This window comes from Anopheles moucheti, chromosome 2, assembly GCF_943734755.1.
Source record: "Anopheles moucheti chromosome 2, idAnoMoucSN_F20_07, whole genome shotgun sequence".
Classification (NCBI taxonomy): domain Eukaryota; kingdom Metazoa; phylum Arthropoda; class Insecta; order Diptera; family Culicidae; genus Anopheles; species Anopheles moucheti.
In genome coordinates, this window is record NC_069140.1 from 33,970,266 (window position 1) to 33,996,218 (window position 25,953).

The 25,953-nt window shown below is 43.7% G+C and overlaps 1 protein-coding gene across 1 annotated transcript in view; it reads right to left on the reverse strand.

The window, feature by feature from the left end:
* The window catches only part of LOC128302214 (GTPase-activating Rap/Ran-GAP domain-like protein 3), a 65,107-nt gene extending 39,314 nt beyond the window's left edge, over window positions 1–25,793 (reverse strand). The window contains exon 1 of the mRNA XM_053038984.1: window positions 25,324–25,793. Coding sequence (XP_052894944.1) covers window positions 25,324–25,793 — 470 coding nt within the window. The remainder of the gene's footprint in view (window positions 1–25,323) is intronic.
* Window positions 25,794–25,953: the final 160 nt, after the last annotated feature.

Sequence of the window (25,953 nt, forward strand, 5' to 3'; positions counted from 1 at the left end):
TTTGTCCATTTTATTCCTTTGTTTGATGTTTGCAGATTGAATCGCTTTGCCATATTAATAAAGTTTTCGCTTCGAAGAAAATGTGTGATGTATAGATAAAGGATAATAATTAAAACGGAAATTAATTCACTTAAGCAACCAACTCGTTCTTCGCAACGGGAAATAGAATTGCTGATCCAATTTTAAAGCATGTCACGTCAGTTGTAATTCCATAAGTGGTTCTAATTTGATTCACAACTAAGTAATGTCCATTTTTTAATTGGATGAAGCCAGTAGAAATTTGGAATCAATTTTAACATTTCCAAAACTTAAAGTAAGGTAAGTAAGGGAACCGGATTTTTTTGCCCGAAAAATGGCTTGATACATGCAATGCTTCAAAAGATAAAGAACGTTTCTGTAAAGTAATTCTGAATTTGGTAGAAATACGGCTTAAAATAGGTATAGCTAATTTTCGAAATCAATCCATATTTCTGATAACAAAAACGTAAATTCAAAAATGTTCCAAAAACAGACCATATAATCAAATAAACATTACATACTAAAGCATCTACAATAATACTAATTTAGATACTATTCTCGTTAAAAGTATATGTTTTTAAATTTGTTAATAATTGTAAACTTAATGGTCCTTGATAAAACACAACTGTGATTGTCAGTGTGTTAGACCCTACGCCGTATACCAAGACCATTCGTCCTTCCTGGTCCAATAAAGAAAATTTTGGAGCATTACTATGTACTATTGTAACATATTTCAAGGAAAACGCTATCATTTTAAATCAATTTCTGTAGCTTTAATCCTTTTTATGTTCAGAAAAAGCAAACTTTTCTCCCATTTTCACCGTACAATAACCACTATGGTTGCATTCCCACAACGATTGTTTGCATGGAAAATTAGAGTGAATGCTAATCAAATTCCCACCTCTTTTATCAACACATGACACACATACGACGGCCCGCATGCACACACAATCACCATCGATTGAATCCTACACGAGACCACATTTTCCCATTAACTCGCCCGAAGGGTCGATGTTTTGTGATCCGCCCATATATGCACATTGTTATCACCCACGATACGCAATTCACATCCATTAAAGTGCTCAGGTGCGTGGACGTTCGGTGGCAATTTCACGTGTTTTCCAAACAATCGGTAACATCCTACAGCCTGTTGTTAAGACAAAAGAAAACAACAACAACGGCAAGCGAATCAATCACGCCCAATCGCACGTTGGATGGTCACTGCAAACGATTAACATTTGCACCGATTGTACGCTCCGGAGTTAATTAATCACATACGCAAACAGGGCGGTGAGCGAAACTTCTTTCCCTGGGCATCACTAAGATCCGAGGGTGCTATGTGATCACATCGGTGAAACGAGTAGGCACATGAATTATGAACCAAACATAGGTCCTGAGGTGACAAAGCCGCACCGAGTGACTCGTCTGAAGAGGAGTGAATTTCGGTGAAGTAGCAATTTGGTAGTCCTGTCTCCCAATAACCCCTTTTCAAGCGCGGTCGCTGTAATGTTCATGCACGACTGCTGATTAAATTATGCGATGGTTAATTGAAATCCGTTCAGCATCCAGCCGTGTGCAAGCCACCGTGCGGTGAAGTCCGTGACGGCGTGGTGAATGATGGCTGAGGTGAATAAATTATATTTACTCAATTACATAGAGCCCAATTTGGGCACAAGAACGGAAACAACCCTCAAGGCGTAGACCAACGACGGTGGCCAACCACCGAACATCGCCAAGCGGCCGTAATTCTTCCGAAATTATGTTGCCTTTTGTTCGATGATTATTAATTCAGTTCTACTTCTGCTGCTACTGCTGCTGCTGCTGCTGCACAAAAACGCCACGAACGGGAGCTCATTCATGAGTTCATTCTTATGATGATACGTTACGCGATTCCAGCAGATGATTGTGTGTGTGTTTTTATGCTAAAAGAAAAGTGTTTCAATGTGATTCTGAGAAAAAATCGCTCCCTGCACCGAACGAAACCGGTTTATCGTCTGCCGTACACAAAGAATGCGATCAATTCGATTTACGGTTACTTTTTTACACTGCTCTTTGCAACCATTAATTTTACGATCACTCAACCGGAAGAAGGTGTGGCCACACGATTATTGCACTAGACACACCACCCGGGCGAACATACATATTGGCCGTTAGTATAATTTTCATGTATCAAAACCACACAATGCACCGATTATACACCACTGCGAAGAGCTGCCCGCAAGCTCCGAAAACAAACCGCAACCGAACTAACCGTGCGTGTCTGCAACGGCGACACACGAACCGTCTAAGGACGCGCTCGAACCACACCAAAACACCGAACCATACCGGTTGAAAGCTCGTGGAAAACTGACACGAAATGATTTTCCGAAGCAAGCGCCAAGCTTGCCGAAATATATCTCGCCTGCGTCTGTTTTTTTCCTCTCCAGCGCGTCTCCCCAACCAGCCAGTCCTCCACCTAGCATGGTGTGCATCAGACACGTCACGGAAAAGTGTGTGTAACGTCATCGATTAGAGGCGCCGCGGTTAGGGTTTGGGAAGGGGGTGGTAAATTGTGTCGCAAGGCGGGAAACAAGTGCGCTACGGTACGATAGATATGCGAACAAAAGATAATAACAAAATCATCTAGCGAAATAAACACCCTCTTCTTCCACACCATCCCTTATCTTTCAGTACGCGCCGAAAGTGGGACAGTAAAAGCTCAACGCGAACGAACGTTCTGGTATGCGAGTCCGTGTCGTCTCGGCCGAGAAAAAAAGGGGCCACCCTGCCAACCATGCCTGTGTGTCGAAACAGGGCGCTTTTCATTCATGTCATTTCCGTCTCCTCGGCATAGTAACGCAACCGCACGCACACATGCGCAACGGTACGAAAGCGTTCTCACGAATACATGCCACGAGAGTATTGAAGTGGTTTGTAAACAAAGTTGCCCTTCCGAGCCGAAGCCACGTGCTTTTATGGAAGGACATCAAAATATCGGAAAACGCAAAAGAAACCTTCGTGCGTTGTGCCGCAGCGATGAAAAGCGATGAACAGCGATGAAAATGTTGACTAGGAAAGCTTTCTTCCCTGGTGCTTTCATCGCACGGAAAATTCTCTCAATGAAATTTCTGGAAAATTCTGGAAAATGATCGATGGAAGCTTTGCTACTGAAGGATGTTTAGTACAGCGTTGAAAAGTTTCATTTACAGTCGTGAAATATTTCACACCGGGAAGGATAAAAGGAAGGATGCCCTTTTTCCTGTTTCCCATTTTTCCAGAGCATTTACTTACTACATTACTTTCTTCAATAGCAATATTAATGGTGAAAAATAGAAAAATTAATCCTCTATTAAATAATTGACGTTTCTAGTTCGAAGGGTTGATCGGCCTACAAAATTATTTGAAATAATACCTTAGTGATGCAAAGTTGGCCATGCATCATATGTATTACAATATACTTACGACATGAAGGGTGATTTTTGTACCTTTATGAGTTATTTTGTCAGCTTACCTGTAATGAAAGAAAAAACACCATAATATAAGACAATCATAAAACTATATTCACTTTCAAACAGCTTCAATTGATAACTATTAATCCAAGAGATTGTTAAAAGAGGTACAATATTATACCCAACAGCTTAAAATCTTTATAAAATCTAGATGATAAAGCTGATCGGAAAGAGGATGCAGAAATTCAAATGTTTTAAGTGTTTGTTGCTCATTGCAATTTAACAATATTTAAATTGTTTTGGAAAATCCAGCAAAACTCGTTCATTAATATTCAAGACACCGATGGTGTAGACAAATCATCATGATAATATTTGTTATGACAAATATGTAAATCATTTGTTTGCCTTCTAAAACAGTTTTATAGTCGTACACATTCGACTTTCAATGTTACAACATTTCAAACTCTTCTATTAACGTTCTTTGACTAAGCTCTTACACATGACGTTAATTGATGTAACCATTGAAAGTCTTTTCATTTCATAGTAATGATGTTATGATGGCGAAAGACCTGAAGGTTTACATTCTGAAACAGGGAAAATGTTCAACCTTCCCGATCTTGACATTCAGCCGTTGATAAACACTACACACATTTGCTGTTAAATTATTACATCACCCGTATTATATATCAAATTACCTTACCTCCCTATAGGATCGAAAAACAATTCTCCTTCTGATCTATGCAAAACATCATTCCATCGATTCCACGAATGACGTTTAAACAATGTTCTAAAGGAATTACCCACACAACACGGCTGACATTGATTATGCAGCACATCATATTGTCTCGGCCAGATACGTACCCGTACAGGTGGCTGAAGATTAAATTAGGCCCGTGAGCCTGTCGCTAGAGGTTCCGTTTCGAAACTAACAAATTGATTGTGCTTAAGGTAACATCGTGAACACGGCTTGTTCATCAGTCGGAAGCGATGTGATGAAGTTGTGCTTTACGTTTGACGAAGCAACAAAGTGATGATTTACACCTGGCACTGCAGCTATTCGCCGCGTGTGTCGGGAGGCGAACTAGTGAGTAATTGTTCCGTCGCGCCTATAATTGATTTATCGTGGAAAAGCGTACATCGGATATAGTATCCACTACGCCTAGTGATGGTACGGTCCGGGTATGAGTTGCTAGCACACAGGATGGTGCTACAGTGAAGATGATAATTCAGTGAAAAGCCGGTATAACAGGAGATTGGCAATATTTATCGCTGTCCGTTTATATGCAAACAAGTATATTTGAGTGGTACGTTTTTTTTTTACACACCTGTCCTTGGACATTGGAGTAGTAAATTGATGGACAAACAAGCGGATAAAACACGCGGGTTTGCAAATGGATTGGGTTTATGTTCATTAACAGATGTCAAACAATGACAATGAACTTGTTAACACTTGTTGAAAGCGTTAAAATACACAATCCGATAAAAGCTTGTTCATATGGGGATGAATTTTCCCTTCCTGATTCTGCTTCCATGTTCAACTTGGTGAGTAATTTTAACAATTTCATTCTTGTTTCTTTTTCATACCGCATAAAAGTTCGTTAACGACACTCAGCGAGCATTGTTAGCCACACTCCAAATCGTTCGATTGTGTTCCACTGTCGATGACAAGCCCCTTTCCACGCGTTAGACAGCTGTCATTGTTGCACAAACCGAACGTGCCACTAAAGCCGCTAAATTTGTGCAAAGTGCCCGTGGTGAAAATGAATGGTGGTTTTCGTCGTAAAGAAAGCCCGGCAAAAGCTAGACGATCACGGCAAATCACACAAATCTTCTGTCCCATTTATCAGCCGCGATGATTAACGGATTCCATGTCCATGCTCGTCCCCGTTCACTGTCACGTTTCCGCACATAATGGTGGTCCAATCGTAATCGAGACGTGTCTGAATGGGAGCTATGGAGTGACAGAATAGAAAAAAGAGGCAAATCTCACCCCTCCTGTTCCGGCTATGTCACCCTACAAAATGCCCAGTGCTCCCGTTGGAAAGGAATCCCATTTATCAATCTAGTATTTTGAGCGACACTACATCATTCCACCACCAGCTGGACACCGTGTTGTCCAGCGCTGATGAGGCACTTTTTGCACGGCCTAGAAAACTTCCAAACTATGTGTTCGGGTTGGGGATGGGGAAAAAATTTCTGCATTTTTGTCATTTCACGCACCCTCCAACCGCCAGTGGAAATCTCTCCTGCCCATCAACCGTGTATTTGGTGGAAAACTCAATTGAGCACCATGACTAATGGTATGCAATAAATTGGTACGGCCTACCGGCAAATCGGCAAATCGATGGCACCTGGTCGGTCGATTGGCGCCCGGGATCAAAACCATCAATTTTACATTTCAAAACTGTTGATACCCACACGCTGCTTTGGGTCTCACCTCTGTCCGGTGGCGCTTTCGTTCCATCGCTCGATGGAAATGCTGCTGCTGCGCGACCGAAAGCGTTCCTTCTGGAGTTGACGAAGTTGACGCAGTTCCTCCCGGTACGCACCGAGCGGATCACGGTCCGGAACCGATTGTTCCGCGGAGCTGGACTCCTGGGTACGGTGCGCACCTTCGCCCGCATGCTTCCGCCGTGATCCAAAGCTGGTCCCGCTCGGTTTCCCGGTTGGCGAGGAGGATGGTTCCGGTGGGTAAAATAACCCCGTCGAGGAGGACGACTTCGGGCCGATGGAGTGGAACATTTTTTTCGACTTGACAAACTTGGGCGAGGCGGAAGCGAGTAACCGATCGCCGAAGCTTTGCGTCCGGAAAAACTTCGGCGATGACTGGGGCGGAGCGTTCGGGGTGGTTTGGGACGATGTGGTACCGTGGCGGGAGGACATCTCCGCCCGCAGCAGCTGCTGCTCATCGAAACTTCCGGCACGAAGGGCCACACTTTTACGACGTCCGGCTGATTGTACGGTAGGGCCGAAGCTCGTTTGTGTGCCGGTCGGATCGGGCCGGTGGCCCGTATTGACCGACTTCACCGAACGGGACATGCTCAGGCAAGCACGTATCACTCACGGTTGCCACATTCAATAGGCTCGCTATGTGTGCCCCGAATGCGATAATAATCGATGCACACGGCCCGACCGATAATATTGATCACACGCTCGTCGTTTTAGTTGGGAGAAACGATTTTTCTTTTTATTTAAATACAAAATCACACAAAATCACACACGCAAACAACTTCTCGGCTGGCTGGTAGGGAACACTACCGATGAATGCGAGCTGCGAAAGTTACCTTCCGGGAAATGGATGCCCAACGTTCGCCAGCACACTGAGCTGTAAATAATCGACACACAGGACACAACTCAGCAAACAGCAGACACACGTACAAACACACACACATACATGCACACTGTAGGGACTTCCGCGCGCTTCCGATAATGAACAAGTTTGTCGATCCATCAACCACTTCTCGGTGAAACACTGGGATTTTGTCTTCCTGAACGACTTGGACGTGATATGAGCAAACCCTGCCACACTATCCCCCACAATGTGCATCCCGCGTGTGGGTTGCTTCGATTAAGATTTTCATTATACCTTCATCCCTGTTTTATGAACACCGCATACCACTCCCCAGCCACGCTGCTATCTCCGACGTGTTCTTTCTCTGTCTCTCTCGCTCGCTTCACGATTCAGTTTCATCAGTGCAACATGATCGATCAACGCGCGGCACTCCAGCAAAGCAGCAGCTCATTGTTAACTCGTTTATTGGCACTGTTTTATGTGGCACCAGCATCGGCATCCGCCACGGCAAACGACGGTGAAGCGGACTATCGATTGCCGCTTTTAATGTCCCATTCATTGTGCTGCGCGAAACAATGCAAGCGCCCATGGTAAGCATGACGCGGGAATGTGCACACCATCTTTCCACACGAGATGGGAATTTTGTGGAAGTTTTGCTTTTTTCCTCCTGCCCCTCAGCCACGGGTGGCTTAAGATTTATTGGGTTTCGTTAGCCGCGAATTGAGCGTGCGAATACGAAAAAAAAAACCACTCCAGCCACTTGGGCCGGAGTGTGTTTAAGGAGCTTTAAACAATACCCACCGCATGAAGTGACTTTCCACGCGAAAGGCGATCGATTTCTTTTGCTTCCGAACGCCATACTCGTCCAACACGTACGTGCCATTCCGGATTGCATACTTTCGACTAATGTGGATGGGTGAGCAAAAAAAAAAACACAAAAAAAAAACAAATGCCAATCCATCACCAAAGCGCACTCACCGGCGGTACATTAAGTGCACGGTGCAATGCTTTCAGCAGCAAATTTCCATTAATTGCTTCCTCGCGTGGACAGCACGGAACGGCAGCCAAGCGACGGATTGGAAAGCGTGTGTGTTTGACACGATACTGATGATTGTCCACGAAAGCGAGAAATCGTGCAAGTGTGTGTGTGTGTTTTGGAAGTGAAGAAACCGGAAGGGAAGGCTTGGATAAGAAGCGAAGCGGTCCGTGTGTAAATAGCATCTTGATGGGTTTTCCGTGAACTTTAATGAACCGTGGACGGTGTGCAGTTGACATGCGAAGCGGAAAACTGGTTTTGTCTAATGTTGCCGTCCGTCCTTACCGCCGGATTGTGTGGCGAAAGCTTGCATTCTTTTCACATTTTGTTTGCACGGTGAATTGTGTGCCTGGGGGGAAAATTGGCCCGCCACTTCATTTCCCGGAAGTACATGACGATGATGCTGATGACGGCGAGGACGTCTTAAATTGAGCTGCTTCAGTGGCATTTGGTACGCTGGGCGAAGGGAAAATCGATTCGGATAGCCATAAAATCTGACGCGTTGGTTTGGAATGAATATGCAAACAGGATTACGACATTGGTTGCTTTTCGTGCAACGTGGGCCACGCCATAAAAGCCATAAAAGCGTAATGTAATGTCCATTAGCGTCTTAAATTGGTATAGGTTTTAACTTTAAAAATGGCAACCAACATTCACCGTTCACCATCCGTTTAACACTTTTTAATCCACTCTCCATGCGGTGCACCATTTCATCACTTGGGTTCACGTTTACCACGAGAGCATAACTCACTGCACGCTCGAGTCGTTTTTAGATTTCTGTAATACTAAACCCAACACTGCCGTGCGCTGGCAACGAACGCGGGAAACTGGGAGAATGGCCGTAATTGCGACAGGGTAATCCTTTCGCTAAATATCTTCGCGGAAAAGAAAACTCCCACGGTCCTACCAGCACCATCGACTGCAACCGACTGTGGCTCAACCGCGACGGCGACGACGATGACGACGATGACGGCACACTACTACCGAGCGGTTGTCTTTGACCACGGGACCGCGAACCATGGGGCACCATGCCTCCATGGTGGTACGAATGCTCAGGTTGATCTATCTCCATCCATCCCATCCACCCACACGGAGGACGACTGGCTGCTATGAACGCGAGGGATTTGTCGCGCGAGATTTCTCTATGTTTGTCCTGTTTTTCCTCCTATTTGGAAACCGAGTTTCCTGTTGCTCATTCGCCCGCACACACACACGGCTGGAACGCGCGATCGTTGAGCCAAAAAAAAAAAAATGGGGTAAAAGGATCACCATTCCAGCTCGGGAGTGCTCTCGCTATCCATGGCATGCTTTCCCGAGACATGGCGACAATGTGGCCTCGCTATATATCTCTTTCCTTCCCAACCGCCTGCGAGAGAGTAAATCCATCGGAATGAACATTTCTTGCCTGTTGCCATTGTGTGCATAGTGTGTGTGTGTGTGTGTATGTTTGGGGGGGACGGGTATGATTTTTTATTTGTTTCTCGTTTCCTTCTTCACTGCCATGCTGCCGAGTGGGTGAATCGAGCCGTGATTTGGTCCGACCACCGACCACGACACTAACGAGACACTTTACGATCGAAGCGCTCACTTCACTGGCCGTACACCGTCCGTTCGCATCCGCAAACAACGGTCACGATGGTTTGTTTAACTTCCGGTAATTGAGCTCATTTCTGCGGTAGAAGCGTGCCCATTTCTACCTGTTGGTTTGGGAAATTTGTAGGAAGGAAAAGCCGGGCCGGGGAAACTATCCCGAAAAAGCTTTCTACCATGGTGGCTGGTGTCCCGAGATAAAGCACATTCACTCCCACCAACGGTACCGTATAAGGTTACCAGTTGGAATGGGAAAATCAGAAGCTTTAGAGAGGAAGAGAGTGAGAAACAGTGAGAGAGAGGAGAAATGAAAGAGTATATTATGGAATCAGTAGTCCGTAATGTAATGTAAACTTAACAACCCCTTCTTTTAATGCTGCAATGCATTTTACCAAACGTACATCAGAAACTTGTGGACTCAATGCTATTTTATGACATTTTTTTTATCACATTTTCCCCATTTATGAATTTTCCGACGTATGGAAATACGCAAAATATAAAGCCCTGTAAGGGATGTAAGCGAATAATTAAACCGCCCTCCCTACCTAATACTTCATCAACCTTGAACCTTACCCTTTGAAACCGTAAGTGTTGCACCACTTTTGTCTTAAAATGACAATTGGATACATCGGTAAACTTTCGTTCCACCTAAATCGGTTCATTACGGTGCATGTAGTTGTTGTTGCTTCCTGCATCATTCTCATTCTGATCTCCCGCTTCATCTCGCTTTCCACGTTCACTAGCTCATTTTTCAACGTCCTCCACCGTCCCCTCGCTCTGCTGTCGGATTCATCCCTTCGGGCGGATCTTCGCGCTTAAAACCCTTCCACCGACACGCCACCCGTTCCCATATCCTGTCTGCCACACAAAAGCAGACGGCACGGCGACCGGTACCGTCAAGAGAGCGCCAATTCGAAAGCATATTTTTATCGCACCACGGCCATATACGACCCGGCCACAGGGCCGGCCATGTTGCTATTATTATTTTTATTGTGCTTTATGCTGCCGGGTTCGCCGTGCCACAGGTTTTGCTGTTTATTTGTATGTTTTTTTTTTTCTGTCAATTTTCCTTTCCTTTACCGCTTCGATGGTGAGCGCTATCCGTGTGGCAGGAATTTCCAGTGCCATCCCGTCTCGGTGCCGGTCGTCTGCTTCGGGCGTATCCATTATCCCATTGCGGGTAGGACCGGGTGGAGCGATGACTTTAAGCCGTAGTGACAACAAATGGTAGCAGCTTCCATCCGACGAGCGCGCGGGATTATGGAACCGTGGATCTCATGTCAATGTCGGCGACATCGACACGGCTGTGACATCCGCCGTTGTGAGTGGCAAGCGAGTACGGGGTTTTTTTTTCTTTTCTTCGCTACAGAATTGTTAACCAAGATTTGAAATTCAATTGACACCGGAACGCTCTGGTGGCCGCTCTGGTGTCTAGTGCTGGTCTGTCCATTAAGCTTGATCTGCATTTTAGAAGGGGCAGTTGTCATGTTGGTCCGTCCGTTAGAATTCTCCTGAAGCAACCCAGCCAACTATCAATATATTGAATGGAATTCTAGGTTTTTTCGACTATTCTTAAATGTTAAGTTCCAACAGTGTCAAACAATGATTCACAGATTCAACCGTTCCTTTGAGCAGATGTCAAAAACTTGAGACCGGCAAATGTTTTTTTCCCGAGTCACTTCCCAAAAAACAAAACTTCAATTTAACGTCTCCATTCAATCGTTGAGCTCCAAAGTTGATCTCCAAATAACTGCTCATTTGTGATAATTACTTATCAAACATTCATAGTCTGTCAGACGCCCTGCCAAACGGTCAGCTCGGCAGACAGCGCCCCCAAACACCGACACCGACCAGATCAACTTCGTCCAGCCCACTCGAGCGTGTCGAACGAAAACACAAGCCACGCGAGCCTGCCCGGAGCTGGCCTATCGTTATAAATCATGCAAATCAGAAAGTTAACAATCTGCCCGAGAACCACTTTGTGCTAATCACTTTCGTGCCACCTTCATCTCGCCGACGCCGCCTGGTCGGCGCATTCACAACACAAATTAAGGGGAAATTATCTTAATTACTTTAGACGCAGCGTCGAAGCTGGACTTGATTTGTCAAACGTGAACCTTTCGCGAGGCAATCTGTACGAAAAAGGGGAGCACGTGCTGGAGTGACGGCCGGCCTGCCGATGTACCAAAGTTCGTAAGGATTAAGGGTAAACTTTTCATCAAACACGAATTACATCAGGAAGAAGTATGTCCAACTGTAGGAATTCGTTTCCAAGGAGGCGTTAGGCATGATACGTGCGTTTCGAAGTGTACACCGTAGTATCAATTCGTATCCGAGATGAAGTTTACCCAGCTACGAGATGATACGACCAAACGAGCACGGTACTTGTTGATATGTGGCACATTCGTCGACATTGGAGCCTCCAATAATGCAATGAAAGGAACATTCGCAATGGCAAAGATGGTGGAGATCAAATAAACCCTTAAGCGCGAAAGGTGTTGGAAAGTGGGAGAAAATGAAATCCGTGAGCTTTACTTCCGGCACGTGGTTCCTTATGTACGGCGCGACATACATGCACGGTGGTTCTGGAATCTTTGCCTTTCTCCAAAAAAGACATCCGTAAGAAGGTGAACGGCTGACGGCTTTTGTCGTTTTCGTTCGTGCAGCCATCTTTGTAAGCTGTTTCCTTTAGCTCTTTGGCTTCCACGCAAACACACTCAGACACACACAAGCAGAAATCCTCCAGCATTAATGTTTGCCTTTCTGGAAGCTTGGGAAAATGTTCGATTTTTCCAACCAGTCCGTTTGCCTTCGTCAAAAACCGGAAAGTGTGCCCATGTTTCCCGCACGATCTGCACGCTACGGTTTGCTAGTTTACTTTAATTGTTTCGCTTTGCTCTAGATCGTCGCCGGCATCGGTTCCGTCACAGTGTTGACGCGCTGTCACGTTCGTTCTGGGGTCCGATTGTTCGGAATGGTCGGTTCTAACATAAATCAACTACCCTGCTCGGAAGGTATTTTCCATTAGTGGTCCAAACAAGAGGATTTCGGTTTGGGTGGCTTCGTTCTAAATCTCTAGACGGTAGCCATTTTCTTCCTGCCCTCCGCACCCCGGTGCTCCCACGGAATCAATAGAACAAACAATGGTTTGACCTACGGAACCGAGGATGTTCCACAGATACCGGCACCATTTCTCACCTCACGCTTAAAACCCTTCGGCAGGGGAAATCTAATTTAACCGTTTTCACAACCAATTTGCGCAAAACTGCTCACTCGGACCATATTGACGTGCGGTGCGGTAGGAAAATCCCGGCCCGCCCCGGTAAGGGGAATGTGACAGGAACGCTGATTTGGTTGCAGCTTTGCTTCGGGAAGAAGCTTTTTTAAAGCCACTCAGCCACAGCGTCGAGTTTGAGTCCATGGTTTTTCACACCCTTTTCGATGTATTTTAAAGGTAAAAGGATCACATTGAGACAGATTCTTCCCTTCTGGTTGGCAGAATGGGATTAGGTAGCAGAAATGGCTAATAGTATTTTCTATTTATAATATGTAGCATTACATCCACCAACACGAAACACTATTGGAGGAATTTATATCCATTTGCACGCTTCCCTCTTCATGGTGCTATATATATACACAGCACACATGTGAATTTGAATGGTTCGTAGCAATTGAGATGCTAACGAACTGGCAATAGACGTATTTTGGAGATCCTATACATATCGTACTCCATTACGAAGGTGTGAAAAGTAATTCCAGTGTTAATAGCATTAGCTTCGGCCTAACACTGACAGCAATAGATCAAGCTGGGATTATTTTTGTTTATTCATGACAGAGCTATTTTATCTTTGGTTCACTTACTTGTTGTTGGTAGGGGAAATAGAGAAATGTTTTATTTCATTTATATCATACCTGTAACGACAAGAAAAAAAAACAAAATATTTATTTTTACTTATTTTGAATTCATATATATTTTTTTTGTTTTGTACTAAACTAAGAATTTACTTCATTGTCTTACGGTATAAAATATCAAAGCCAACTAGGCAGTATTGCCTAGTAACTGGTAGCAAAGCAGTAACTAACCACCCAATTCAATAATCGTTGCCTTTTAGACTATGGTCATGGTCAGCTGTTTGTCAGTTTCTCACTTACAAAATGCTGCCGAACCGTTCGAAGCGAGCGAACGAAAACACAACCCAAAACAAATCGAATCAATTACGTCCACCCCGTGTGGAGTCACTCCGGCCCGGTGTACGGTGTGCGGTGAACCTTCCGTCATGCTAGCTGCCATACAATTTTCCACGATTGATGCCAATCAATCCTTTGCGGGAAGGGGAAGAAAAGGGAAGCAGCGGGATGGGTGATGGTAAGGAAGGTTTTCCTGCACCAACATCCTGTGCCAGTACCACTCACCGACCGATTACCGGTTAGAACCACACACCAAACGACATTCGGATCGATCGATCTTTGGCGTTTTCCGGCGTTCGGTAGCTTCAGTTTCCGGTTCGTTGGAATCAATACATTGAGCCCGTTTGCTAGCCCTCCCCACACACACACACACGCACGCTCAATCGTGAAATGAGCGATTTCGTTGGGGCGAAACGAAATTAATATATAGAAGAAAAAAATCCCATTTTCCCAACCCGGGAGCGCCGAACGACGGAGGTTGAAAGCTGTTTACATATATCGCACACATTTATGTGAAATGCGCAGCCCAGCGTAATGTCATCGACACTCGATCGCAACCGAACCGTACACCGATGATTGATTTATGGCCAACAGGCAAATTAGATTGATCGTCTGTTCGCCTTTGATGGCTTACTTTTGTGTTGTTTTTATTACCCTGCTTGATTGGACTGGAATTTCATACGGTTGTTGCTGTTTGACTTGATTAATTAGACGCTGTGCGTTGGGTTAGCACGTGGATGAATGGATTAGGATGCAACCTTCGCGCGGATGATGAACTAATCCTTCATGAGAAATGTGCGGATCTAGCGGACTGAAATGAATCGTGTTAGATAGGGAAGGCTGCCTTGACGCTCTTGGGTCGGTTCTCATTTAGATCCGGCTTTTACAATAAGCACAGTCTATTATTCGACTCTATTAGGGCTTAGCTAATCTATTCTCCATTTCCTTCCTTATAACATTGGATTCCTGGAACTTTACGCTAAGAATACCATGGAATACCATTGTGATAAAAGACTTTGTAAAAGACAGGTCGAGTGGTGTATTTGGCATCACACAACATAACCGAACCAAAATCCATCCGACCCAACCCCTCGTGCGCAATACTTACTATCTAGCAATGGAGAAATAAAGTCACAGAAACCCAGAAATTACAGACCGGATCCTCTTGAAGCTGTTGTGCCGGTAAAGAAGATGACTCCCTAAAACTAGTTTCAACGGGGAAAACTACACGTACAAAGTAGGGGAATTTTTGATAACTTTTATAGTTTTACTTTTATAAATTAAACCTTATTTTAGGTGTCAACAGGAATTCGTTAGTTTTAACAAGTATTAACTATCGGCCGAGTACACCCCAAATAAGGTGCCCAGGCACTGTTTAGAGCAGGAAATGTCTTCAAATTAATGTGAATTGTACCACAGATTAGGTTACCAATCGCTATAAGCAATTCGGTCTGGACGTTTTTCATGAATAAAAAAAAATCTTTAAATTCCAAATTCTCAACAGAGAACACATGCTGTAAAGATAATGTCAACCTACTCAAACCCATGTTGGGGTAACAGATGGGACTTATCGTTACTATCATCATCTACATTACAGCCATCGTCCTTGGTTTGGCCCAATTGGCTGTCTGTGACAGTTATGTTTATTAATAATGCTCGCAAGAATGGCCATTCCGTAACTTTAATAAGTAATTGGACAAACTTTATATCTAATATTACGAGTTGACATTAAATCGAAATATTCGCGTAATATTCCAGTACACATCTTAGGCTACTGAAGTTATGCCAATAAGGCCGTAATAGACTTAAAAAAAAACAAAATTAAGTGGCTTGAACAATTCACAACACAATACTCCGTCCAGCGTATGGATGAAAGAATTTGTATCGAGATATTACGCCCCAAGATATTTGATAAGAATTTAAGAAATGTGAAGACAGTTGTGAACGTGTTTTCAATTCTTCGTTTAAAGAAGAGAAGGGGAAATTCTGATGTCTCATGAATATCTGGCGAAATCTAAGCCTAATATAGTTCAAATATATAAAATTTAGTATTTGAAATTATAGTACAACCTTTAAACAACAAAAATACTCGCCAGCGATGTATTGTTACTTCACTTCACTCCAAAAAAAACCTACCATACTAGCTGTTCATTATTAAAGCAAATGTCGTTATGTGTTAAGTTTCTCTCATTTGTCCCACATTTATTACACAAATCACAGCTGCCGAAAGGGGAGGAACACTTTGAAACACCGATTTCCATCCATTCCGTTACATCGACCTACCAATCCGCCCTCATAACAACAGCACCACAAGAGCAAAAAAGCACACAGCAAACCATTAGGTATCATTTATCGCCTCGTCGCAAACCTCGAGAGCCCCAGCCGAAGATCAACGTTTCACACAATTAATTCCCGTTTAATGTTTGTTCGAGCGTAAAGCAAAAAAAAGCCCCAGCTAGCCCCAGGACCGGGGTTCGGTCTGCGTAATGACAGGCAAACGCATTAAATTTAATCTTACGCTTCGCTCAACTGCACCGGTTAAATAACAAAATGGCGAATTATGTTCATATTAATTTTTAACACCCAACTTCCACAACACCAAACCCCGAAACCAGCGAAGAACAAAAATATACATAAATACATTTGTTCTCGAATAAATCGTAAAAAAAACACACACAGAAACCAAAACAAATGGCCATAGTTATGAGAAAGTTACGGTGATGTATGGCTGGGGATGAACTAACGCCCGGATTTGGAGGAATGCGTTTAGTTGGTGGTAAAAGAAAGGGGTGCTTTGAAAATGGCCGGACTAAATTCCCATGCAATGCGTAATGGTTACCTTCCGGTGTTACCATCGATTTATGCTCCCTCTTCAAAGTCTGCTGTCGACGCTTTATGGCATGCGGTGAAGCTTGTTCGTAAACTTGTGCCCCTCTTCTAAGCCCGGAAGATGTTTCGTGCTCCACTTCATGACGTACAGGGTAGGCAAAGCATAACGCTGTTATTTGCCGAGGGTTGTTGAACTGAATTTGCCTTCGAAATGAGAAATAAGCAAATGTCAAAGACGCCAATCTCTGGCACCGGTTAAAGAGCCATGAAGCACCATGTTGATTATTCCCCTTACTTTGCGGATCCTTCTTAAGGCTTCAGCAGCGCGAAAGGTAAGCAATTTCAGGAAGCATGTTAATAATTTATCATCTCTCCCGGGGCTACTTTTCGACCGTGAAAAGGTATCAGTAACGCTCCGGGGCATCTCGTGCCAGTTGGACGACATTTGAAAAGCCACGGGTAACGGGTAACGAGTTGAATGGAACGGGACTTTAAAGGTTTATTTAATGCATTTATGATTAAAATGTAATGATTGTGGAATATAAAATTATTTAAATATAAATAAATATACACCGGTGAATTAATAAATCAGAGCTCTTTATTTTCCTCATCCGATACATCGCTACAAAACTCCTTCTATTTAGCGCTTTCACTGTGACCCATTTTACATAATTGCTTACAAAAACGCACCGTGCGAATGAACCAAAACAAATGTTAAAAAGTGAAAGAATTCTGCTTCTTTAGCCCTTCAAAATGGAAAGTTAATCCATGCATACTGACGGGCACACAATAGGTTACAACCGACACTACTCCTCAGCTCAACCTCAGCTCGCGGTTTAGTTGAGCAGCGAAGCAAAAATAAAAACTCCATCCACTATATTTTATGAAAACGACAGGACAGGAAAAATGAGAACACGGAATGAGAAAACTTTGCCCCGTAATCTGATCCGTCGCAAAGTGAACGAAAGCGATGCAGACGAAGTTGCTCGTTTCGTCCACTGCATTACACTTTCGTACAGCATTCGCCGTTGGTATTTTTCTGCCCGTGTATTTGAAAATTCAATGTATGTAAAATGGATAAACTGCAGTTTGAAGCGCCGTAAAAGTAGTGCCATCTTTGTTGCTGTTCCATCGGTCACGATCACTGCGCAGCGCACAAAGAAGTGCAACACAGATGCAATTCCACCTAACCAGACAGGGTGGATAAAGGGTGCATTGTAAGTTATGGTGTCGTTCATTGGGAGGCAAGGTGCACCAACAGGTTATATGTTGCCGTTGCAACCCCGCCGCTTGATCAATCCCATCCGAATGAAAGCGTTTCGAATGAAATCGAATCACGGATAAGCTCGCGCACAAGTGCTTTTTTTACGGTGTGTGTACTGTTGCTTTGGTCGCATGCATGCAGTTCGAATGCAATGTTCATTTGTATGGTAATTAGTGTTTTACATTTTGTTGCACCATTTGAATACTTTGCAGGATGAATGAACTACACGTTGGCGGTTGATGTGATGCACGCTACGGATTTTACAACATTTAATGCATCTATTGTGGAACTTTTTGCGGTTCCTTAATTCTTTATAATAGAATTGATTCATATTTGAAATTTAAATTGGCTTATCTAGAAGTTCCAGTTGATGGCCCCTTTTTTAATATAATCAGGGTCAGGATTTTATAGTTCCCCGTATTGGGTAGATCATTTTACAGAATAAATAATAAAGTTCGTTGTAGGTATTTACCCATCACATCTCATCTCCGCAGCCTTGCATATGTTTAAAAAACTGTAATATTTCGATCAACTAGATACTCAAGATATTCTTGATGGAAAATAATTGGAAATTGCAAGTTATTACATTTAACACTTGTCTTACTAATTTTCTTTACTTACAAACAAGTAAAATATTCATTATCATGAGCTATTTTATAACCTCAACTTAAAGTCAACATATTCATCTGCTGGTGTGTTTCGTTCTTTGATTTAAATGGCCAACTCCAAAAGTGAATTTGTTGTCAATTTTAATATGTTTTCCTTTTTTATAGAAGTTGTTTTGTTAAAGTTTTGATGATGAATTAAGAATTTTGTAACATATTTTCACCATTATCAACAACCCCAACAATTATGTAACACAACCATGACTGGGATAAGGAAAAAGACAAGACGAAAATGTTGTTACAAAATTAAAACCTTCTCAGTCCATATGCGGCTGACAGCACGATGAGGTAACATCATAGTAGGATAAGTTTATGCTCCTATGAGTGTCCAATGTTTTTGAGAATAATATACGCTGGGAACTTACCCGTGCACCCATTATATTAATTTTTCCATTCACATACGAATAATGAAAAAATTAAGTATCTCTTGATTAGTAAAACTAAATCGCTATATTTCCCCAAAGACTGCACAATGAAATATGCTTGGCACAAGGCAGCGCTGCATATAAACTGAAAATTTGAAGTTTTCCTTCGTTCCTTAACAAAGAATCGCATCTTTATTCCTAACGCATAGCTCATACCACGTGCAGCATTCGTGGAAAGTCTTTGCTAAATGGCAACGCTTACTTTCCTCGCAGTTGGTGCAAGTTTGTGCAGCTTAATGGTTTTAATGCTTCTCACGTAAATTAATTATGAGTATCTTTATTATCAGACCGAACCTTACAGCGCAACCCATATCGGTTCATACCCTTCGCACTACTTCTCACCTGGTAGCGTAGCCAGATTGCATCGGGAAACTTTTCAACGCATAAAGTTTGATTAAAGCTTCCGCAGCGCAGCATGATGCTTCGATGGTGTACGGTGTTCTGTTTCACGTATCGCGGATCCAGCAGTTGGCGTTGGCGCGTCTCACAATCTACACGTGAGTGCAACTCCATTGTGCAGCGGCATCCAGCAACTTGCATGTGTGCCAACAAAGAAAACGCGGCTGCTTACACGGTGCGTGTGGTTTTGCCAGTACCATAAAGCATCAGCAAGAGCTCCGAATGGAAATCCTACCACACCGAAAATACTGGCCTCAAACCGTCGGTCTACTTAGCAGTGTAGCAGTTCGTTGCGAACGTTTTACTGCTGCCCTTACCGCTGCCTTCCGTTTTATATGCGCCACCGATTTTCATCAACAAGTTCAACCACTTCATATCGTTGCAGCATCGGCGAGGTTAAGGCTTCCCAAAACCTCAAAAGGTTTGGCCGTAGCAACATCGCCAAAGTGCCCACCGGGCGGAGATTTTGGTTTGTCGAGACAGGGCCCACCATAACCACGACAAAAACCCCCCACCGTACCAGCACACGTGCGTGCAGGTGCACATCCCGAACGTATGGAATGAAGTTTATGGAACCGAGCGTCATCACAACGAATCGGAAAAGCATCGCGTCTCTTCGTTCACCTGTGTTTGCCCGAACACGTGGCAAATGGTAAACGAGAAGGCACTGCTCACCGTGTGCCTTTTGCTACTTTATGCTTTGCCCGGTTTGATCTAATCCGGAGCAAACATAGTGCTCCAATTTACAGCCGGCCCCATTACCACAAGCTCGGGCCGGGGTAGAAAAATATGCCACGGCCAAGATCCATCGTAACGGGACCGTTAAATTTAACCTCAACCATTTGCAGTCAGTGTTCCGGCCTACCGGGTCTAGGGTAGGCCCTTATCGTGGCGAGCGAGCGAAAAGAGAAATTTCGAGGATCAAAAATTAACACTTCGTTTTAAGTGGTGCTCTTGATGTTGGGATACAGCATACGGGGGTGGCTCGGTATGAAATCGAGCGGACGCCAATGGTTTCCACTAAGCTATGGATATCGTCTGCGCCAAACAGCTGCTGGCACGCAATGATAACAGAACGTGCGCATTGAATCATAAAATTTCTCATCACGTTACAACGAATGGCGAACCGTTTGTGACTGTTTTTATGTCTACAGTGTGAGAATGCAGTTCAGCTTTTTTTTTTGTTTTTGTGCCCTTATTCCAGCAGGGGGAGGAAATTTTCAACTGTTGGATGAGAAAACTCGATCAAAACAATGTGGATTGATCTGGTGGTGCATAGCAGGTCGCAAGTAAAATGTGTTAAAAAACAAATCAAGCACATAAAAAACCAAACCAACAAATCAATACCGAGTCGAACGTACCGATTTCCCGAACGACAAACCAACCAAAGTGATTTCAAACATTCTACAAAGTTTCAACACCCAGATCAATACGAAGCATGCACTAGCTTGGAGAGGAAAGTTTTCTTTTTTCTCTTTTATTCGTTTCCGATTCATCGTTACACGGCGGCCAGTTCGGAAGCAAAAAAAAAACAAGCACCACAATGTAGGCATTTTCTTGGAAAAGAGCTGTATGTTTGAGACCGGTGCTTACGGTTGACAATGGACAATGGGAGTAGTGGTGGGCGCTGCCATTTCACCACACAACTCCACCACGCTGTTCTGACATTCGCACGCGCGCTTGTGTTTGACTGCTCAACGGTAACATCCATCAAGCTGACAGTGTAAAGCATCCGAAGGGAAATGAACGTTGCTGTCGCGGAATGGGTGAAAAGTTGGTGGACTTTGCAATCCTTACGGTGTTTGTTTTTTATTGGAATGGAATAGATAAACGAGTTTGCTTTTCCAATACTCAAAAGAAATACATCTCGCTACATTGTTCATCGTACAATTTAAATGCAAATTAGTTTGATCATATGGCGAAAATTATTGTACCACTAGCAAACTCTAAGCATATAACTCTTCAGATATCAGCTCAGTGGAGTTGTTCAAACCCTCCTCTCGTTCTGGATCTACATCAAAGGATATTCAAAACATACCGCAGTTACACTGTTACGAGTTCCGACATTGCCACAGTCGTTATTGTTTCACATCATTGTCATGCTCGTACACGGCAGCGGCATGTCTAGGTCGGGATGGAACGTCTTTCCTTTCGATCATTGTACTCCGTACGAACGAACAAACGATAGAAGGATGAAGCATCTTGCAAAGAATGAATCGTACCATCAAACAACCGAACATTATCACGAACAACTTGATGGACGTATTTAAAGCTTTTTGATGTTTTACAGAAGCAAGCTCCAGTTTGTGAAGCTTGTCTAAACGCACTGGTGACATCAAATGAAGAAATAGAATCAAACAGTCGTAATGGTCAGACTGACGCAAGCAATATTTAGATATGGAAGCGATGGAAGCTTTAGTCGTGGCAAGTTTCTTGCTGCTTGTATGTTACCTGATATAACATTCAAATAAAAATCGTTTCGCTTCCAAGTGCTGCGTTTCGCTACACGAATCGCTGACCATTCTCTCTTTGATGTGTTGCCCTATGGGTACAAACATTTCCCGACGAACGGTTGCATTGTATAGCATTAGTGCTGGTGCTAAACCGATTTGAAGCTTGCCGTATTTGTCTTGTAATTAGACACGGCTAGGATTAGATTTGATATCCCGTTCGCGCTGCCCGTGTGCTGCACAAACCGAAGCGTATCAGATAGATGTAAGCGCGTCGGAAATTAAATATTTATCCTACCCGTATCCGTGACGCGTATAATTAGATCTGCGCTGTGCTGCCCCGAACAAAAAGGTCCTTTTGTTCGAGAGCTGAGTGGCGAGCAGCCACTTTTTAACAAGTGCGAATGAAAGCATTACGTTCATCCGTTGACTCTTTGATTATTTGTGGCTTTTTTGGGCCTTATTTTGGTACTACTGCGAAACATAATAGTGAACGGCTTAATATGTTTTTTTTTTTCGTTCACAGATTACACCTGAATCATGTGCGAGAGGGAGGGTTTTGTGTGTTGGTAATGATTTGTTCATTACTGTGAACCACTTTTATGTGCAATCAACAAAGAAAGCACTGAAAGGAGCACTGATTATTATCTTCATTGACATGAGTGATGATAAAACACGCCATTTTGCAGGAGCTTTGTGTGGGGAACAATAGCCACGAAACCAGGTCAAACAACATGCTCATCACGACGTAGTCTTTCGTACTACCGAAGCATCCCAATCATTGTGCGATTACTAGTGATTTCTTTGTTTTACTTCACATGGGATGTGGTATATATGGGGGAACAAATAATACATGAAGCTTAAAAAAATAATGATACGACTGGACAATTACTTGAATTACATTGTAAAAAAAAATCACTCATTCAATGTACCAACAAACAAAATGACCTAAATCCACATAAATTGCTCCAAATGAACGTTAATACGACTCCTCTGTCATTAAATTAAAAAGAAAAACTAATGTTACGTTGTTACTTTCAAAAACTTGCCATACCGCTTGCCATGGAGACGCCTGGTAGCTCACAGGCTCGGACGCTCACCATGGAGACGCCCGGTACTTTGACTCCAATTAAGGTCGCTCAAAAACCGTCCCGATCGTTGCCGGTATCGGTTATCTACGATCGAAATATTGCCCAGGTAGCGATAAATAACACTCAATACCCCGTACTCGTTAGTACAGCTGAGAAAATATTGACCATGAGTGGGTAATGGTGTGAGGCAGCACGCGTTGCCTGACTGCGGTTCATCGATGCGAACCAATATCATTAAGATTGTGATTGGGTGTAGGCTTCTACTACCAGTAATCTGATCGACACAAAAAGGAGCAACATTTCTTCGAACGATTGTGGAGAAAGTTTATTGGGTTGGAAAGGCAATAAACAACGGTAGAATATGTTATTTATCCAAGAAAGTTCAGTTTCCAAGTAAAACATTCGTTTAATTTTTATTATCACAAAAAGCCATACAGCAGCAGTGTTCTAGAAAATATCTACAACACAGAGAGCAGCTTAGTAGCATTAACTAGAATCATAAGCATAATTTGATAATGAGTTATATAATCATCTTCTTGAAAGCCTGCTTGCAAGAGTTCTCCGTAACAAAAGCCATTAAACGCGTATTAAATGCCAAACGTTCCTTAAGCGAGCGAAGTATTTCAGCTATCTGAATCACATTTTTTTTCATGCGCGATCATAATTCTTCCACCGATAATGTACATATTACAAAGTAGCGTTCAAGAAACCATCCATCTTGGATGCTCACATCAACCACATAAGCCGGATGCCTCGGGGTACTCCGTTGTACACACAACCAAGTTCCCGCTCCACACATACCCGTGCAAAGGATCAACAAAACAGCCAGAAGCGGAAAACATGCCAAAAATTCCCCAGAAAAAAAAGGAACCATGCAACTATGTACGGGGCTGGTACGTTATTGCATTTGTTGCCTGTTGGTAGTTTCGCTCGGTTTCGCCGGCATTCCACAGCATTGTCAAATCGTTCGTTATGTTTCTTTTTAAACGCACACACACAAACAATCCATCAGGGGAACAGGTCAGGTGGGGCTGGAATAATAATGCTTCATCCTGACGGGCTCCGCAACTCTCCTTGGGCAAAAAACGCAACCTTGAGTATGACATTTAACTGTGACTAAAAGCACCAAGGCAAGGTACAGACAACAGTCACATCAAACATCTTCACATAAAACTCAACAGCAGGGAAGTTTGGGATTGTCGGTTGAACAGCCATCGCGACCAATTCATTTTGCACAATAAAAGCAGCTGTTTTCGGGGTGATGAAGAAACGGGAGGCCAGCTTTTTGGTGACAAGGACTGTTTACCGACGGTCTAACAGGCGTGAACAGGCCCCTCTCCGCTAGGCAAATGGCTGGAAGTGAACCGGGGCTGATGTAATTGAACGTACGCAAGCCGGTTATCCATAAAGTGTCTACCAAAGCGGACAAAGTTATAATTGGGCGTGTGTATTTTGGTCGTTCGAGTGAAAACTTTACTCATATCTATTTGAAGAAATAAACAGTGTGAAGCCAGTAAGATTTCATTCCCATCTGATCAATATTATGTACAGTAGTTTACTGTGAACCGTATCGCTTTTTTTAAGTGGAAAGTAAATAAAACGTAAATTTTTGTTACGACAAGCCATAAGTGGGACGGTGGTCGGTAGCAAACAAAAAAAAACAAAAACTTTCAAGACAAAGCATAATAAATTAAACAAAGACTGCTTCGGAAAACGTAATCAAAACTGATGGCCATCTTAAAGACTGTTTAAGCTTCTCGACACCGCCCTTTTGTAGTCCGGGCATTGGCGCTTTAAATGGAGCTCATTAGCATCATTACTTCTTTTGTGGTGTTCTGCACGAGCTCAGTTATCAGATGGCAAGTGTCGTTTTACAATGCGTGTCAGCTACAGGTACCGCGTAGCGCCAAATGCTGCCCGTGCTAAAGCGAACCAAAAAATACGACAATCACGATAAAAATGGAAAATGGGGAAAAGCGCACATAAAAAACGAGCTTCACCCCCGGGGGCCAAACTTTAGCAGTTTAACGAAAGAAGCAGAGGAAAAAAAAACAACCACTCCCATTCGCTGCGGGATTTAATTGTTACAGGTGTTTTGCGCCATAATTCCATTATGCAATCGCCAAACCAATCCCCAATGGATGCTACGGGGATGATTCCGAACGAGGAAGCGCAAACGAATAACAGTGTTCTTCATGCTGGGAAAATGGATCTGCCACCATTGCAAACCACAGAATTGACCGCTTTGGTGGTGAAAGAAAAAGGTTCATCCACACGTACACTGGCGCAACCATCAAACAGCGAATGGATGGCTGTTCGGATAGAGAACCGAAAGCGAAACCGGTTAGAAATGATCGCTACAGCAAAAAAAAACAACACAAAAAAACATTTACCTTGCCTTTGATGAGGATCTTCAACCAAATAGCGTTTTTCTTTCGCATGTTTTTGTTTCAACCTTGTGAACTTTTTTCATCTTTTATGCTTATTTTCTATTCAAGATTTCCCTCCGGCTTTCAGTATCATATTTTCGCAGCTGGTACCAGTTTGGATGCCTATTTGTTTTATCATCCTTTCACCGACTAGTTAATTTATGTGTCTGTGTCTGAGTGTGCGTGTTTGTTTGTTATACCGAGACGCTCGAAACTTACCTGGCTGCAGCGTAATCGGTCGCATGGTAGGAAGCATTACGACCCCCAGCCATAAACCCGCCACCACCGCCACTTGCACCACCACAACCACCCGCACGGTCGGTCTGTACCATCTCCCAGCTGGTGATACGGATGGGCCAAACGATCTGACCGAAGCTGTCCCGTATCAGCGCCTCCCAGGACGAGTAGGATGGCGATGATTGGGAGTGGTCGGATTGAAGCCGTTCCGAGCGCTGCAACCGGGCCCGCCGCCGGGGTGACAGTGAACTTTGCTGGCCCGGACCCGCCGGGCCATTGGGAGGATTGCTGCCTGCTGCCGCTGTGACCGCAACAGGTTGGCTCGGTACCGTGCTGTTGCTGCTGCTAGCCGAAGCGGACGGTGGCTGGCGTGTTGCATAACTTCCGGCGCTTGGCGTTGTACCTGACACGGGTGACAGCAACGAGGGAGCGCTCGGTTCGCCGCTCGCCATGTTGAAATGTGTGAACAGGTTTGACGACGCACTGCAGTCGTTCCGTCCGTGGCAGGGGATGTTGCTTGCTTTTAATGGTACCCTGCACACTTACCGCACAATGATTGTCCGTTGCAAAACATTAACACACAAACACACCACCGAAAACTGGGAAAACGAG